The sequence below is a fragment of the Mytilus galloprovincialis genome, chromosome 10, assembly GCF_965363235.1.
Source record: "Mytilus galloprovincialis chromosome 10, xbMytGall1.hap1.1, whole genome shotgun sequence".
In the NCBI taxonomy this organism is placed as follows: domain Eukaryota; kingdom Metazoa; phylum Mollusca; class Bivalvia; order Mytilida; family Mytilidae; genus Mytilus; species Mytilus galloprovincialis.
The window spans coordinates 57,652,327-57,666,178 of record NC_134847.1 but is presented as its reverse complement, the minus strand read 5'-3'; the positions used below and the strand labels follow the sequence as shown (position 1 = coordinate 57,666,178).

Here is a 13,852-nt window from a genome sequence, read left to right as displayed (position 1 = left end):
CTAGCTTCAATACTGCGTTAAACATCACCACACCTTATTTGGAATACAAGCTGCAATCCCGCATTTACAGTGATCAAATCGGAACACTATACGAAAGTCAACAGATGTTAAAGTCATAGAACAAGATATTACAGGAAAAATAGTCAGCACTGCTTCTTATTATTTTTTAATCTATGTACGTAGGTGAGGTTTTGGAATTTGTGTCAAATGTTCGTACTCCTTGGTTTTTTCCCCTACAATACAATGTGAAATATTTTGCCCCATAACACCCATTTATCTTTTCATATAAGACTTAACAGCATTTGCCAAATTTTAAGAAGTTTTTTGATTTTTTTTCTTTTGATTTGAGACCTAAATAATTCCAATGCAATATAAGGTAAAAGTCAGAGTCAGATTTTCCCCGCCACATTCTTAAAATCAGATATCTCAGAAAGGAGCTCCATGACCTATCGATATTTTTAGTTGATTTTGTTTTTTAACTAATGCTATTCTGACTTATAGTATAAATTTTAAATTCTTGATTTTTTTAATTTCACAAACTCTGACCTAAGTACATCTTTAATGCGTAATTACTTGTTTGAATGGAAACTCAAGCGACAAATATCCGACTACCTTTCGAGTGAAGTAATGAAAATGAAAGCTACACAACACCTAAATCAAAAACATCAAAAAGTCTTCAAAATGCAAATATATAGTCGACAACAATTTCTGTCATATTTGAAGCTCTGGTTTGCTCAAGGTCTTGACCAGTTGTACTCGAATTTTACAAATATCTACCATCAATATCACATTTTCTAAACGTTTAAAGGATTTGAATCAAAACTTTTCAATCCTGATAATTAATAAATGCGACTCTGTATAACAAATGCATTAAAATTTAATTTTCAATATGTGTGGGCATTTGAAAATGAAGACAGGAGCAAGGAAAAGCACTTTCTACTTGTTTATACCAGCATCTCGACTTGTCTATATCCCTAGCAATTCAGTTCATTTACCTGTACATTTTATAATAGATGTTGGAGATCTATTGAGCCCAAGATTAAAGATTATGGAAATACAATGTATAATATTCTATTCGAATATCGACTACCTCTCCTCTATAATTCCATTAAAAAATAAAAATCCAAAATTAAGAATTAAACATGAATACAAATACAAATATTTCCTGTAAAAAATATCGAATATAAATTAACTGTTTACAAAACTTTACATTTTTTTTTTTAAATACTAAGGCTTTTCTACCTTAGAAATAGATTACCTTAGCTGTATTTGGCAAAACTTTTAGGAATTTTTGGTTCTCAATTAATGCTCTTCAACTTCGTACTTTATAACGTTTTTTTATTCGAGCGTCACTGATAAGTCTTTTGTAGACGGAACGCGCGTCTGACGCAAAATAAAATCAACCCAGGTATCTAGGATGGGTTTATTTGATAGTCGTTGCTATATGATGACTAATAATTATTATTTGTTTAATAATAACAATATTGACACAGTGAATCAAGAAGACTATATTTGCGGTCAAATTTACAAAATGTGTTATCTTATAATTAACCATCTATCGTACAAATTGAATGTATGCAAATAATTGGTTTGCTTTATTTGCACTTCTACAAAGTGGTAGATATATATGATAACATTTAATATTATTTGTTTCTGATTGAGCAAACGGTAATGTTGAAAAAATACTTTTGGCGTCACAGTGCATTTTGTCGCGTTTAATCCATGTCGATGTTTAAAAGATACTTAAAGACCCGACATGAAAAATGTGAAAAAATTCGAACAAGAAAACTAATGACCAAATTTATAACAAAACCTTTAACAAAGCCTAATTCGTCAGAGATGAACTAACGACAATTACTGAACAATAGGATTCTGACTTAAGATTGGAATATGAACATCAAGAATAAGGCATATAACACACATTTTTGTGAGCGCTCAACTCTTCCCTAACCTGGGATAACTTAGTACCAAATAAGACCAAACTGTAAAAACCAGTAGAAATTAGTTGAAAAGATCGTTACGAAACACAACAACAACAGCAGCCACAAAATACCAAAATAAGAAACGCACGAACTTAATATGCAATACCAAACTACAAGTACATAGTATCGATATATATAGGATTAGGGATAATGAGTTGCCATAAATGTACATATATAGCAATATACAATGTATATCTAGTTATATTTAGTTATGTTTATCTAATCAGTTGATGACAATTTATTACTCATTAATATATTTCATCCGCGGAATTGAGCAATTGATATACTTTACAAATCAAGTATGTGGCCACTACTAGACACATCTGAATACAACTGTATATATATATTACAAGAACTTCCTCCCTATGTGTGTAATTAAGGATCAGACACAAGTAATGAGTATGACAAGTATTATAAGACGCTAAACATGATACGTTAACTATAAACCAGTTCTCATTCTACTCAACAATTAAAAGTTGATGACTACTGAATGGTAGCAACTATTTTTTTACCTGCAATTAGGAATACGTACAATACATAAAGTAAGGTCTGTTTCATATTTTCGCATAACTGATCAATTACCACTGTTACTTAACCATATATAGTATGAAGACTTATATTATCACGGAATTATCTCATTGATACAGTTAACTGATATGCCACTGAACAGAACATGTCTTCCAATTAAAACCTATACTCAGAAAGTGTCGGTTTGGCTCTATGGTATTCAATAATTGACCTTTCGAATTTTCAAAATTGAGGTACAAAGAGCATTTACAGCTGCAATGTCCTAAACGTTGTGTCAATTCATGCATCTAATTATATGTATAGGTCATCTATGTCTGGGGTTAGCATGGTTAGAAAAACTTTCAGTTTTCAGTTTCAGATGAATTTTCTATTTTATGAGGTTGATTTAGAGAAAATGGTTGTATCGATGATAATATTGCATTCCAGCAAAGTCCTCGTCTAATCCTGAACGCAAACACTATAAACACGGCGGTTGTAAAAACTTATCAACGATACTTACGTACGTTCCATCACGCCAGAAATGCGTTTCGTACTGAACGATATCATAATCAACCTTCAACCTGTAAAATGTAAAAATCATGAAGTGTCATATTGAAACTGATGTATTTATTTTAAGAACATGATACCGAAGATATTTTTAGCTGGCAGCGAACCCGGATGTAAAAACTAAAAGGGTCGAGACTATATAAAATCTTTCTAAAGCAAAGTTCTTCCATAATGCATTTCAAATTAATATTAATGTGTACTTCTTTTTAAGATGTTACTATTTTTGTCAAATAGGTTAATTAAACTTGAAAATTTCAATTCTGAAATATTTGGGAAACACCTTTTAATATAAATACTTGCCCAATTGAAACCGTGTACGGTCTAATTTACACTAGAATGGGAATTCATATATTTCAACCTATAACAAATACTTTTGAAATTTTGAAAGGTGGCAATGCCGTTTTATAAATTTGAGGAAACATGTATATAGAAAAGTAATAATTTCTTAAACATGTTAAAATCAAGTTTGCTTTTACTGTGTAACACTGACCAGACAAGCCTTGAATTTAAAGAACTAAAATCAATAGGTAAGTGTTGTGCAATGCAGCATTCAAAAAATATAATTGGCAAAGTATAGCTATCTGACTCTTGTGGACAGACGAATCTTTTTTTGTTAATATTTTGTTTTAACATTTTTATTTCATTTTCAATGTTATTTCTTAACAGTCTGCAGAATTATAACCAAAACAGTTTTATATACAAAATAGTTGTGCATAAAACAATGTTTACTGTGTATATTTGTATCTAAGAACCGAAAACCTTTTTATTATATTTTAGAACAAATATGTGTACAGTTTCTCTCATGCCAAGAGCACCTGGCCGTGATGAAGTACCACAGCATCCGTTAGACAGACTTGGACCATTGAGAGAAGACTACAAACTAAGAATGGGTACTTTTGAGCTATGGTCCAATCCCAGTATAAATACTAAAGACCTGTGTGATAATGGATTTTATTACATGGGTATAGGTGATAAGGTCCAATGTGCTTTCTGTGGGGGTGTTTTGAGTGGTTGGAACTGTGGTGATAACATTCATATTAAACATGCTACTAATTATGGACATTGTATAGTAGTCCGTATGGTGAAACATACCAGATATGCAGTGTATAATGAAAGACTTTTAACATACAACAACTGGCCGGAGAGTTTTACACAGAATCCGATAGATCTAGCCACTGCAGGCTTGTTTTATAAAGGTGAGTTGTTTTTACCATATTCCTTCATGGCATTGACTCGAATTTGAATCAAAATTCTGGAATTTTTTTATTCTCTTCAAGTTCGTTTCTAACTTGAATAAGTTTATGCTTACATGTATTATGTAGACGAAACACGTCACGTTCTGGCATGCTGAAACATATGACCTGTATCATTGATGACTAATAATGCTTGTCAGGGTCAAATCAATTTATCATCGCTTTGAAGAAATCGGATCAACTTAAAAACATTGTCAGTCATTCATTTAACTTTTGAAAAAAATAAGCCTTGATTATTTTTTTTTTGTTTCTAGAGTAACATTTCATATTTAAAAATGCATTTTTTATTTTTTTTAAAAGAAGAAGATGTGGTATGAGTGCCAATGAGACTCACTCTCCATCCAAGTAACAATGTACAAAAAGTAAACAATTATAAGTCTAAGTACACTCTCCATCATGGACGTTGTCTTACACCGAAAAGTAAGCTATTAAAGGCCCCAACATGACTATTATAAAACAATTCAAACAGGAAAATGTACGGTCTTGTCTATTTAAAAAGAACACACTTATGAACAACAGCAAAACAACAACTACTGAACACATAACAAAGTACACAGGAAAATTCAAATTTAATAATTTTGTTATAGGAGACCGGAAATATTATTATTATTTTGCAATTTAAATAATGACAAAACATTTTCATAATAAACATTAAAATATGATTTATTCGATAACTTTTTTTAATACATTCATCCCACTGAATAATTGAATAATAATATATAAGAGTGTATCTTTTTAGGAGAACATGGTATATGTGTATGTTACATGTGTGGAGGACATATAACAGAATGGGAAGATAATGATATACCTGAAATAGAACACAGAAAATTGTTTCCCACTTGCCCACTAAGTCAAAGGTAGAAACCAACGTTTCCATTATCTGAAAAAGACAAAATCAAATGATAAAGGATACAAAATGTCTAAGTTGTGATTAGTATTCCGATAAATAGACCTCCAGATTTGCCCGTAGAAAGTGTGTTTTATCTATATGCATCTCTTGAAATAGGATGAAACTGCATAAGCAGGAAGGACATAATTTATGGAACAAACATAAATTTGGATCAAATATGCTACCAGAAAAAAACTGTTCAATGTTATAATAATGATAATGATTGCATATCTTAAGAGACATTGTCTTGACAAGTTGTTGGATTATAGAAATATAATCATAAAACAATTGTTAAATACATAATATATTTACAGTTTTCAATCAATGTGACTTTGTTTTTTTTATCACGTTATTAAACGTTTAGCATAAGATACCAGTGTGATGGTTTCTTATAAATCTTACAAATGTATATAGATTTGACGTGGTTTACAGTTTTCATACATACAAGAAATGGTGTATGCAGTTACCAATTATAACATTTATCGTGGCTAAATAACTTTCCTTTTTTAATCCAAGGAATTATGTATTGATCAATCTGGAAAACTGCATCTATGCGGACTAAGGAAATCAATGCCTGAGGTAGAATATCTTTAGTATTTCGAATACTTCCATATATATCTCAGTAGCATGGGTTCGAATCCCTGCGAGGGAAGAACAAAAAATTTGCGAAAGCAAATTTACAGATCTAACATTGTTGGGTTGATGTTTAGACGAGTTGTACATAATGTACACAGCCATGTATCACCATCATTGCTGGTGATCCGATGGATAAATCTGTTGTAGAGTTGTCACTTGCTCAGACGTACTTATAAATATAATTATATGACTGTATCTTACATTAATTTGTAGGATCCTTTACTATAGATAATATTTAGCTGATCTGTAAAAATAACATCTTCATGCCTTATATATTATGTACTGTAGTACGACGCTAGATTAAAACTGACGTGGAAAGGTAACACCCGGCCACCGAAAGCTTCATTTTTATGAAGCCCAGGTGGTCGTGTGGTCTAGCGTGACGGCTACAGTGCAGGCGATTTGGTGTCACGATATCTCAGTAGCATGGGTTCGAATCCAGGCGAGGGAAGAACAAAAAATTTGCGAAAGCAAATTTACAGATCTAATATTGTTGGGTTGATGTTTAGACGAGTTGTATATACACGTATATATATATATATATATATATTTTTACAGTAAATTTAACGAAAATCAACGTATCAGTAATGGTTGAAAAATATCATATTTGTAAAACAGGAACGACACATACCAGAGGGATATTCAACCCCATCTAAAATAAACCGAAAACACCATGGCTAAAATGTAGAAAAAAAAGATATATAGACAAATACTAGTACATAAGACAGAACATAGAAAACTAAAGACTAGGGATCACGAAAGATAGAAAAAAAGTAGATATAGTAGTAGAAATTTGGCTGATGACTTGTTACACTAGACTCCTGTTTCCCAAAAGATACATTCTTTAAATAAATCAAATATAAACAGCAATAACTGCACAAATTCTTGATTAGTATCGTATTCTATTCCTTTTCTTTTTTGGACGATGATTTTATGTTTTTCCAAATAAACAGTGTCTTTAGTGACAATGCATATTTTCAACAAGCACTGAAAGTGCATCAGTAATAACTTATTTCAAAATCAGTGATTGTTTTACTACAAATAAATTAAAACCTTTTATTAAATAAGTGCAGAACCAAATATGTATTGAACATCCTTTCGATACTAATATTTTGGCATTGCACAAGGTCATTTTTTATACTCAGTAGCTCAATCTAGTCATGTTTGAAGACCAAAATGAAGATACCACAAAATTATATATAATGTGCAACTATACTGTTAAATAGGAGATAAGGATATATCTGCTAGAGGGTGAAAAAATTTAGTTAAGAATACATAGCCAACTGTAATAATGGTTGTTCTAGGTTTGTGAATAACGGCCAATATAAATAGGAAGATCTAGATATGAAATAAGTGCCAAATCTCCATCCAAGTCATATTGTATAAAAAGTTAACAATCATAAGTCAAAGTCTAGTCTTCAACATGGAGCCTTGACTCACACTGAACAACAAGCTATAAAGGGCCCCCCAAACAAAAGACTAGTGTAAAACAATTCAAGAAAGTAACGTAACGGTCTTATCGATAAAAATAACGAAAAAAACGAAAATCACTTATGAACCACACCAACAAACGCCAACCAATGAACATAAGGTCCTGACTGTTCACATTATTGTTTTTTTTTTTTTCAGAGCAAAGAAACATGCTGTTAGTGAAATTTCACGACTGTTATACATTTTACTTTTATGTTGTTAAAAGCATATAAAAAGAAGACAATTATTCACAAATACCAATAGACGTAAAAATAAAAACTGCAGTCCGAACGGACTTCAAATATTTCGGGAAACCAAGTCAATAGCTTAATGAAAATGGCTCAGTTTAAAATTAGACTTATGACTAAGTTCAATATTGGTGAATATGTTCACGACAATAATATAGGACGTTACAAATAAACTTAACAGATTCAACAAAGGTACCCTAAACAAAATCAATTGGTTTATGGACTTAATAAAAGTAAATCTTCCGCTGATAAACTCCTATATCCGTTAATTCATAAATGTAATGCTATAAACAGCGATATAACTGTTTAATGGAAGGAATATATTAGTCCTACATGATAGGCAAAGCTACTTTACTTTTCTATTATTTACAATATTATGCAAGCAAATAAGTGTATATAAACTTTTTTCTACCAGTAAAACAATTATCTAAATAGTAAATGTATCATGTACTTCTTCTCTTTCTACTATGTGTGTATGTGTATCGTGTACACTTTACTGCACAAGATATTAAAAACATTTTGTTTTCAAAGGCTTGTTTAAGCTTTCTTATATTCCAAATTACTTGTACTCCTAAAAAGCACAATTTCAGAATTTGTCACTTTTTTATGCTGATGCCATTCCGAGAAAATTTACAATCAATATAATGCCTCGTTCACACGTACATTAAATTCGAATCGATTGTGGATCAAATTCGCTTATCACGTTCACACACTTTTCTTTTTTTAAATTTAATTCGAATTGGCTAATTCGTATTATTAAATTCACATTAGAAATGCGGTTTTGTTTATGCAAATTAGTTGGTTATCTTCAATTCCAAATTAAACTTACTCTCTAAATTGTATTTCGAATTACCCGAACAAGTGTTATCAATGGACAAATTAAAGGATTATTATCATGATTTCTTGATTCTTTAGAACTAAAAACGTAAAACTAAGAAATGTTTTAGGCAAAAACCATAATGACGTCATTGTGGTCATGAGGTCAAATGCGTACATGCCGACAAGTCCGACATTTCCGACAATGATTTACAACGGATAGTAAAGGGTAGTTAATGGGGACATTCTCTCTTATTGTGTGCTGTGCGTTTGTTGCTATTGATGCTGGGTCATCTATGACTCATAGAAACCGACACGTTTATGTACAAAATTTTAGTATAAAATAAGTTAGTTAGCATGGATATGTAAGATCCCGAGATACAGGCAGAATAAAAACATAAGCTGAAAGAATTGAAGAGCTAAAAATATTAAAGCCTTTTATAGCTCCTGCCATTTAATTTCAAATTTTGTCCTAGTACACTCCTTAACAATCAAATGGTCGTTCCCTAAAGAAGACGTTTTTAAAGATAAATCAAAAGACTTTTTTTAGTTAAACGATGTTTTTTGCAAAGCAAAAGGAAAGCAAAATGTTCTAGGAATAAATAAGAAAACCATAGACTTGTTATTGGAATGAAAAAGAGATGATTCCGATAAATGTAATATCAGTTAAGGAAAGCGAGTTTGGAGATGTTATTGGATGTTAAATGCTTGTTTTGTTTTGAATTATAACTTCTTTTTTTTTTTTTATTAAAAATGCATGTATTAAGTTTATGTCGTTCGGACAGTAAAGCGAATTTGACTCGCATTGCAATTCATATCAAATTTACGTTTGGACGCAAAATGTTTCGTATGCGAAGATACCTACTGTGGAATCATTAGTATTCATTGGAGATTAATTTTGAGCGGGTTTCATTGGTAAAGTTAAACCATGATTTAAAACGTTTAACCAAATAAACATTTATATCAGGTTGGATGCACACTTTAGGCGAAACTCGAAATCTGTAACCCACGAAAACTCCTTCCCAATAAAATATATATAAAAAAAATATGAATCCAGTTATTAGAATAAGTGAATGCGAATCGAATTCGAATTACCTGATATTTCAGCCTGTAGGACTTGGTACAACTAAATCAGAGAATTGTTCAGTTTTCTTCCTGTAAAAGAGGGGCGTAAGAAACCAGAGCTGGAACATTCAAACTCATTGATCGAAAATGAACTGAAAACGCCAGACAGACAGACAATGATAGTACACATGAGACAACATAAAAACGACAGAATAAGCAATACGAACACCCCCACAAACTGGGAGCCATCTCAGGTGCTCTTGAAGGGTCAGAAGATCTTACTCTACATGCCATACCCGTCGTGTTGCATATGTTCTTACAAAACCAGTAAAAAGTCTAGTTCGGTAGGTCACATTACGGAAAGGGAACTGGATTGTAATTACAAAATATCCGATATCATCTGTGAAATAGAAATTCCAAAATGGCCAAACTCGTACCAAAAATAAATATGAACACTGCTTTCATTGGTAAATGTTTCATATAAATATAAATAGACGTGATGGCAGTTGTTACCGTTTAACAAGTCATACCAAAATAGGCATAATGTAAGGTCACTTTTAATGATGTTCGCTTCTCCTGCTTTTTTATTTTTATTTTTTCCCCCACACATTTGGAATCATCTGGTTTTATTCATGTAGTGACGTTAAACATTTTGTCCACTAATCCTACTTTTCGTTCCATAATTTGAACATATAGTTTAAAATGCAATCTTTGCAAATCTTGTAATATCCTTGTTATGTTTTCAGTTTTTGAAAGGAAACGAGGCAAGTGTTAAAAAATAAAATCTTGATAAAATTATTTCCCGACAGATTTTGTTTATGACTATGTCTCGAAAACTAGCACATCCTTCATTTTGTTTGCCTTTGTAACTTTCTTTGTTTATATACCATCAATTTATACGCTTGTTATTTTGAAATGTAAAAGCGGAAATCCTTAAGCCTAATCTGACTAGTTAAGGAACCCTAGTCATTATCTGTTAATAGCATTAAGAAAAACCAAGAGGAAAAATTGCATGGGTTACAATTTGAGCAATGTATTCAATTTGGTTCAATTGTATTTGAAAATTTTTACCACAAAAATGTTGGATTTTACAAAAAATTAACAAGTTTAACAGAGCCTTTCAAATCATAATCAGATTGTATATGACCTATTGATTTAAACATTCCTCTTACACACTTAATTGAAGGAATAGATTAGTTCTACATGATAGGTAAGCTTTTCCACTTACCTTTAATTTACAATTTGTTCGATCAAATGTGTGTTTATATATTTTTTGTAGAGAAAAAAAGGCTTTTCTTAATAAATAATATATCATGCACTCCTCATTTTCTATCTTTTCAACCAAATATGTACGTGTTTGATGTTAATTTTACTGTACTTTAAAATTAAAAATAAACATTTCCTTTTAATATGGCTGTTAAAGATTTATCTGCTGTTTGTTTACTTATTAGGTAAAATATATCAATGCGTCACCTTTACTATCATACCAGTACACGTTTTGTTGACTTCCTAGAAAGTATCATAATGCATAAAAAATTCGAGCGTCACTGATGAGTCTTATGTAGACGAAACGTGCGTCTGGCGTATTAAATTATAATCCTGGTACCTTTAATAACAAATTACAACTGGGTCGATGCCACTGCTGGTGGACGTTTCATTCCAGAGGGTATCACCAGCTCAGTAGTCAGCACTTCGGTGTTGACATGAATATCAATTATATTGTCATTTTATAAATTTCCTGTTACAAAACTTTGATTTTTTTAAAACTAAGGATGTTCTTATCCCAGGAATAGATTGTCTTACCCGTATTTGGCACAACTTTTTGGAATTGTGGGTCCTCAATGCTCTTCAACTTTGTACTTGTTTGGCTTTATAACTATTTTGATTTGAGCGTCAATGACGAGTCTTATGTTGACGAAACGCGCGTCTGGCGTACTAAATTATAATCTTGGTAGCTTTGATAACAATTGATATGAAAACCTGCATAGGAATTTTCAAAATGTTTAGACCCGTGATAGCGAAATTGAGCTGGACTTAAAATACATTCTACTGATTAAAATAATCTATGTATACTTTTATCATGAAAAGGAAAACTGTTAGATTTTCTTTAAAATACTATCACGCTTTGTTCGTATGAATTAATGAATGGTATCTCGTATTAAATGATGTGTTGTCCTGTTTGAATTGTTCTACACTTGTCATTTTTTGGACTCTTTATAGCTTGATGTTCGGTGTGAGTCAAGACTCTATATTGAAGGCCTAACTTCGACCCATAATTGATAACTTTTCGTGCTTTGTGGCTTTGATAGAGAGTTGTCTCATTGGAACTCCTGCCATATCTTCTTATTTATATAGAATATTTGCAAATGATTTGATATCTAAACCGATTTTCAAATATAATTCTTTTACAATTATTGAAATTGATACATTATCTACCTTGTGGGTTAATAATTCAAAATAGAACAAAGTATGCATTGGTCCTTTTAATTAATTATACTCCTTCGAAACATTTTAGATTGTGGAATCTTGGTTCAATGATATCAGCGATTTGTCTCCCTTTTTTCTAGTAAATAAAGATTCAATAATATTCATGAATAATGCTTCCATTAGCCAATATTTCATGTATACTTGCAATAATTGATTTTCTACTCTTTTTTTTACACATTTCACGTGTTAATAAACTTTAAAAAAAAAAGAGCCTTTAATATACTTCTGATTCCATTCTAGGATGGGCTATGATGAAATTCCGCAGCATCCATTAGAAAGACTTCGACCAATGAGAGAGAACTATGAACTAAGAATGAACACTTTTCAAGAATGGTCCAATCCGAATGTATCTCCAAAGGAACTGTGTGACGATGGATTTTATTACATGGGATCACCTGATATGGTGCAGTGTGCATTTTGTGGGGGTGTTTTGAGTGGATGGAGACCTGGCGATAACGTTCATAAACAGCATGCTGTTAATTTCGGACAATGTCGAAAAGTTTGCAAGTATGCAAATTATGAAGAAAGACTAGCTTCATTTCGAAATTGGCCACAAAATCTACCACAGAGTCCTATTGATCTGGCTTCAGCTGGGTTGTTTTATACAGGTGAAGTTTTTTTTATCTGTGAACTGATTCAGATAAATATACTATAATTATAAAATACTAATGCAAAAGTCGTTTTTGATGAAAATTCAACTAAAAATTCACGTTGATTCATCTAATTCTTGAAATTCAGGGGTATATACATATGAAAAGAAACGTTGGGAGCTATATGAAGGAGACATAAAGAATAGATAAATGAATCACAGGTCAAATGTGACTGAGGTTGTTGGAACTAAAAATGAGGAATAGCGCCGTTTAATTTCTTTCACTATATTTATATGTAAGTGGTTCCACTGTCTAGATAAAATTCGTGATTGTGACGGATGACATTTAAAAAGTTATGTCAAAAACTATTAAAAATTATATTTTATCCGAAATAGCAGCTAAGTATAATATTAATACCAAATTATTGAATAAACAAACTAATAGAAACACTGCAGTTATTTCAACTTTGGATGTATAAAGTTTCATCCGAGTAATATACAGAAAAAAAGATATTACAATTATTAACAAATGACAAACGGGCTCTTCAACAGCTGTTTCATCCGAGAATAACGTTAAAAAATTAAAGACAATGAACAATATTTAACTTGTATAGCTTGGTTAGATACAGTACATACACCAAATTTAAGAGGTTAAATAAACTGTCAAGTAAACTGAAAAGTAAACTATTGACTTAGTAGATTATAATTTTTTTCTTTATTTCATTCCATTCAGGAAAACGTGACATATGTAAATGTTTCATGTGTGATGGGTGTGTCTGTGATTGGGAAGCTGATGATGTACCATCAAAAGAACATACGAGAATATTTCCGGACTGTCCTCTTAGTCAAAAAACGGCTTAGACGGAAATGTCTCTTTAACAATCATAGGAAACGACGTTTCAACTTTTATCATTGTCGCAATCTAGTATTCGGATTGCTTTATTTGTTTGTTCTAATTTTTCTTATTGTGTTGAATTATTAATGAATTATTTAATAAAGTATTAGCAACTGAAAGGTCCAAATTTCGGAAGCGTATAAGGGTCATCTTTTTTTTATTTATTTTTCAAATAATCGATTTTAACCTTTGAATTATTAAATTTAAACTTGGCATTTCCAACTTCAATCTTGAAATTATTAACTATTCAGAGTATCAACCTAAATCGTGGAATTATTATCTTTGATATTGTTATTATCAATATTAATCTTTGAATTATCAACTTTAATCCTTAAAAGACTAAATTAAATGTAAAGTTATCTTAAATCTTTACTTCTTTTTTTATGGTTTTATGATTCGCTATGCACATTTTAACAAAGTAAGGTATTTGCGTATTCAAGAAATACAA

General features: G+C 31.2%; 1 protein-coding gene across 1 annotated transcript; it reads left to right on the top strand.

Moving 5' to 3' along the window:
- Window positions 1-3,447: 3,447 nt before the first annotated feature.
- On the top strand, window positions 3,448-13,471 carry LOC143049533 (baculoviral IAP repeat-containing protein 3-like). Its single transcript, XM_076223140.1, has 6 exons — window positions 3,448-3,583; window positions 3,834-4,252; window positions 5,049-5,166; window positions 7,869-7,892; window positions 12,161-12,528; window positions 13,243-13,471. The coding sequence occupies exons 2-6, from the start codon at window positions 3,841-3,843 to the stop codon at window positions 13,368-13,370; spliced, it is 1,050 nt and encodes a 349-aa protein (XP_076079255.1). The 5' UTR covers window positions 3,448-3,583; window positions 3,834-3,840; the 3' UTR covers window positions 13,371-13,471.
- The last annotated feature ends 381 nt before the right edge of the window (window positions 13,472-13,852 follow it).

What these genes read in the sequence shown, in the direction of transcription:
- LOC143049533 (XM_076223140.1), top strand. Translation starts at nt 3,841, where the DNA reads ATGTGTACAGTTTCTCTCATGCCAAGAGCACCTGGCCGTGATGAAGTA. An exon ending in TGCAGGCTTGTTTTATAAAG is followed by an intron (nt 4,253 to 5,048) that starts GTGAGTTGTTTT and finishes GTATCTTTTTAG; the next exon opens with GAGAACATGGTATATGTGTA. An exon ending in AGCTGGGTTGTTTTATACAG is followed by an intron (nt 12,529 to 13,242) that starts GTGAAGTTTTTT and finishes CATTCCATTCAG; the next exon opens with GAAAACGTGACATATGTAAA.